The 4,862-nt window shown below is 43.6% G+C and overlaps 1 protein-coding gene across 1 annotated transcript in view; it reads left to right on the top strand.

Annotated features, from left to right (window-relative positions):
- The window catches only part of NUP98 (nucleoporin 98), a 143,725-nt gene that overhangs the window by 19,551 nt on the left and 119,312 nt on the right, over nucleotides 1–4,862 (top strand). The window contains exon 5 of the mRNA XM_023514294.1: nucleotides 2,958–3,097. Within this exon, the coding sequence (XP_023370062.1) occupies nucleotides 2,958–3,097 (140 nt within the window). The remainder of the gene's footprint in view (nucleotides 1–2,957; nucleotides 3,098–4,862) is intronic.

The following is a 4,862-nucleotide window of genomic DNA, read 5'->3' as shown; positions in this document are numbered from 1 at the left end:
CACAGGCGCCACCCCTGGCTATTTTTTTGCCGCAATTTGGCTGGGGCTGAATTTGAACCCACCACCCTCGGCATACCCACTGAGCCATAGGCGCTGCCCCAAGCTTACTGACATTTCTATCATGATATGTAGAACTTCTTTAGAAGTAGCATCTTATGGCCTGGTGTCTCACATCTATAATCCCAGCACTCTGGGAGGGCAAGGCAGCAGGATCCCTTGAGTTCAGCAGTTTAAGACTCTGGCTTTCTGAGCAAGAGAAATTAGAAAAAATCAGTCAGGTGTTTTGGTGGGTGCCAGTATAGTTACTTGGGAGGCTGAGGCAGGAGGGTTGCTTGAACCCAGGAGTTTGATATTGCTGAGGCCAGGGCATTCTAGTCTGGGCTGAGTGAGACACTGCCTTCAAAAAAAGGTACCATCTTCATGTTTTTGAAAAATAATATTTCTTAATAACAGTTAAGTTCACTTGTATGTAATGTTTTTTTTCCCCTTGGAGACAGTCTCATTTTTTGCCCTTACTAGAGTGCCCTGGCATCCTAGCTCACAGGAACCTCAAATTCTTGGGCTCAAGTGATCCTCTTGCCTCAGCCTTCCGAGTAGCTGAGACTATAGGCACCTGCTGCAATGGGCAGCTGTTTTTAGAGATGGGGTCTTGCTCTTGCTTAGACTGGTCTTGAACTCCTGAGCTCCAGCAATCTACCCGCCTCAGCTTCCCAGAGTGCAGGATTATAGGTGTGAGCCACTGTGCCCAGCTTGTAATATTTTCTTTAAGCTCAGCTTTTTGGAAAAGTAAGGAAATCAGAGGATCTACTGTTTATCAGTTTCTATAAAATGACTTGACAGTGCCTACTAATTTTGTTTCATTATTTTTGTATGTAATTTTATATTAACCTATGTTTGATTTCCCTAACAGGACTACTTGTATTTCTAAATCTTTTGATTATGTATGTATATATTAATAGTTCATGTAAATAAAACGTATTATGACCCTTGTTTAAGTTCGAGACCAGGTTGGGCAAGAGTGAAACCCTGTCTCTACTGAAAATAGAAAAATTAGTTAGTATTGTGGCATGCATCTATAGTCCCAGTTACTTGCGAGGCTGAGTTAGGAAGATTGCTTGAATCCAAGAGTTTGAGGTTACTGTGAGATATGGCACTCTTCCCTGGGCAACAAAGTGAGACTTTGTCTCAAGAAAGAAAAAAGATGTTTTCAGAAAGGTAAGTTCATTCAGCATCTAGTCTTACTAAGAAAAGGAGAAATGATAAAATTTATGATGAAACAAAATAGTATTTTTTGGTAGCTTGCCTTCTAAGTATGCCCAGGAAAGGGTTCAAGGACACTGAGCTAACAGTTGAGATCTTTTCCCCTCCTCCCTTTTTCTCTCCTCTCCTCCCTCCTCCCCTTTCCCTCCCTCTTCCCTCCTCCCCTTCCCTTTCCCCTCCTATTTTCTCTCCTCTTCCCTCTTCCTCTCCTTCCCCTCCACCTTTTCCCTCCCCTTCTCCTCCCCTTTCCTTTTCTCTCCTCATTTCACTTTTCTTTTCTCTTTTTTTCTTCTCTGTTTTTTTCTTCTTTCTTTTTTGAGATAGGCTCTGTCATACTGGGTACACTGCAAGGGTATTATCATAGTTGAATGCAGCCTCAAATTTCTGGGCTCAGATGATCCCTGTGCCTCGTATTCCCATGTAGCTGGGACTATTAGCTTGTGCCACCATGTCGGACTGATCTTTTCTATTTTTGGTAGAGACACAGGTTCTGATCTTGCTCAGGCTGGTTTCGAACTCCTGACCTCAAGCAATCCTCCTGCCTCAGCCTTCCAGAACAAAGCAGACTTTGTTTGATTTAAAAGTTGTAAGCCTTGGGCCACGCTCGGTGGCTCATGCCTGTAATCGCAGCACTTGAGAGGCCGAGGCGGTTGGATTGCCTTAGTTTACAGGTTCAAGACCAACCTGAGCCAGAGTGAGACCTTGTCTCTAAAAATAGCCAGGCGTTGTGGCGGGCGCCTGTAGTCCTAGCTCCTTGGGAGGCTGAGGCAAGAGAATCGCATAAGCCCAGGAGTTGGAGGTTGCTGTGAGCTATGACATCACTGTACTCTTACCAAGGATGACAAAGTGAGACTGACTCAAAAATAAAATAATAAATAAAAATTGTGAGCCTGAAAGTTTGTGTCTGGGCTCGGCGCCTATAGTTCAACCGGCTAAGGCGCCAGCCACGTACACCTAAGGTGGCGGGTTCAAATCCCCAGCCTGGACCCGCCAAACAACAATGACGGCTGCAACCAAAAAATAGCCGGGCCGGGTGTTGTGGCGGGTGCCTGTGGTCCCAGCTACTTGGGAGGCGGAGGCAGGAGACTCGCTTGAGTCCAGGAGTTGGAGGTTGCTGTGAGCTGTAATGCCATGGCACTCTACCCAGGGGGACAGCTTGAGGCTCTGTCTCAAAAAAATAAAAAAGTTTGTGTCTGTTTGACATACTTGGTTTGAATATATTTGCTGATAAAATTCTTGAGACATGAAAATATTACTGCTCTAGAATCATAGCCCAATTGTAATTGTAATTGTTTTACTTTTGTAATTTTGCAGGGTAAGTCTCATTCTGTCACTTGGGCTAGAGTGCAATGGTCTCAGCATAACTCACGGCAACCTCAAACTCCTAAACTTAAATAGTCCTCCTGCTTTAGTTGGGACTGTAGGCATGTGCCAACATCCATAGCTAGTTTTTTTTTATTTTTAGTAGAGGTGGGGATCTTGCTTTGCCCAGGCTTTTTTTCTTCTTTTCTTTTTTTTCAGTACTTTGATATGGCACAAAAGCTCAGGCTGGGGTTGAACTCCTGAGCTCTAGGTATCCTCCTACCTTGGTCTCCCAAAATGTTAGGAATACAGGTGTAAAACACCATGCCTGGCCCAAAATACTTTATAGATTCTTAAGTTCTTTACTGTTAATATCTCGTTTTTCTAATTTATAGATTTTGGAACTAGTACCAGCAGTGGAGGACTCTTTGGAACTACAAATACCACCTCTAATCCTTTTGGCAGCACATCTGGTTCCCTTTTTGGGCCAAGTAGTTTTACAGCTGCTCCCACTGGAACTACAATTAAATTTAATGTATGTATTCTTTTCCCAATCTTTGTGGAACATAATAGAACCTCCATAGCTGACCACCTTCCTACATTGACCACCTCCTTCAGTTGACCTAATTTTTTTTTTATTAAATCATAGCTGTGTACATTAGTGCAGTCATGGGGTACAATGTGCTGGTTTTGTATATAATTTGAAATATTTTCATCAAACTGGTTAACATAACCTTCATAGCTTTTCTTTGTTATTGTGTTAAGACATTTATATTCTACGCTCAGTAAATTTCACATGTACCCTGTGTTGACCTCATTTTTATAGATCAGAAATGCACGACATTTACAAGTCAGTACAAGGGGCCTAGTTCCTTATGTTCACTATCTCCATATGTCAACCTGTTTGTTACAGTTCCTTGGTCAACTTACAGAGGTTCTGTTGTATGTTTCTTTCTTATTTGCAGAATTGCTTTGCAGGATGAATTGTAAAATTGCTTCTTTTTCATTTGACTCTTCCTGAAAGATGTATTAAAAAATCAAAATCTGTAAATAGTTGTACAGTAGACAGGAAAAGTTGTGAGACAATTCTCTGTATATGTGTACATTATCTTCACCCTGATCAAATGTGATTATAAGCTATATTAGGTAGAATTTGAATTTACTGTGTAGGCTTGGTGCCCATAGCACAGTGGTTAGGTCACCAGCCTCATACACTGGGGCTGGCAGGTTCGAACCTGGCCTGGGCCTGCTAAACAACAATGACAACTACAGAAGAACAGCTGGGCATTGTAGCGGGCTTCTATAGTCCCAGCTACTTGGGAGGCTGAGGCAAGAGAATTGCTTAAGCCAAAGAGATTGAGGTTGCTGTGAGCTGTGACACCACGGCATTCTACCAAGAGCAACGAGACTGTCTCAAAAAAAAAAAAAAAAAAATTACTGTGTTAGTGTGACTTATGAATGGTAAACTTGGTTCTGCGCCTGTGGCTCAAGTGGCTAAGGCACCAGCCACATACACCTAAGATGGTGGGTTTAAATCCAGCCCGGGCCTGCCAAAAACATCAATGAGGACTGCAACCAAAAAATAGCTGGGTGCTATGGTGGGCGCCTGTGGTCCCAGCTGCTTGGGAGGCTGAGACAGGAGACTCGCTTGAGCCCAGGAGTTGGAGGTTGCTGTGAGCTGTGATGCCACGGCACTCTACCCAGGGGGATAGCTTGAGGCTCTGTCTCACAAAAAAAGAATGGTAAACTTTTTTTTAGATACAGAGTCTCACTTTGTTGCCCTTGGTAGAGTGCTCTGGCGTCACAGGTCACAGCAACCTCCAACTCCTGGGCTCAAGCGATTCTCCTGCCTCCACCTTCCAAGTAGCTGGGACTATAGGTGCCCGCCACAATGCCTGGCTATTTTTTGGTTGCAACCGTCATTGTTTGGCAGGCCGGGCTGGATTCGAACCTGCCAGCTCAGGTGTATGTGGCTGATGCCTTAGCTGAGGCGACACTTGGCTAATTTTAATTACAGGTCTAGGTCTTGCTCTTGCTCAGGCTGGTTTTGATCTCCTGAGCTAAAGTGATCTACCCACCTTGGCCTCCAAGAGTGCTGCAGTTACAGGTCTGAGTCACTATGCTTGAAGGCCTTGTAAACTATTTTTCATGGAGATAAAGAGTAAGTGCAAACTCATTGGCCTCTTTGAGGCGAGTATGGAATAACTCATTCATAAGATGTAGCAGTTGAAAAATACAACTTTTTTTTTTTTTTTTTTTGAGACAGAGCCTCAAGCTGTTGCTCTGGGTAGAGTGCTATG

Source organism: Otolemur garnettii, unplaced genomic scaffold, assembly GCF_000181295.1.
Source record: "Otolemur garnettii isolate 467f Iridium unplaced genomic scaffold, OtoGar3 scaffold00001, whole genome shotgun sequence".
NCBI lineage: Eukaryota > Metazoa > Chordata > Mammalia > Primates > Galagidae > Otolemur > Otolemur garnettii.
The sequence above is the reverse complement of the archived record's forward strand: the minus strand, read 5'-3'. Positions and strand labels throughout refer to the sequence as shown.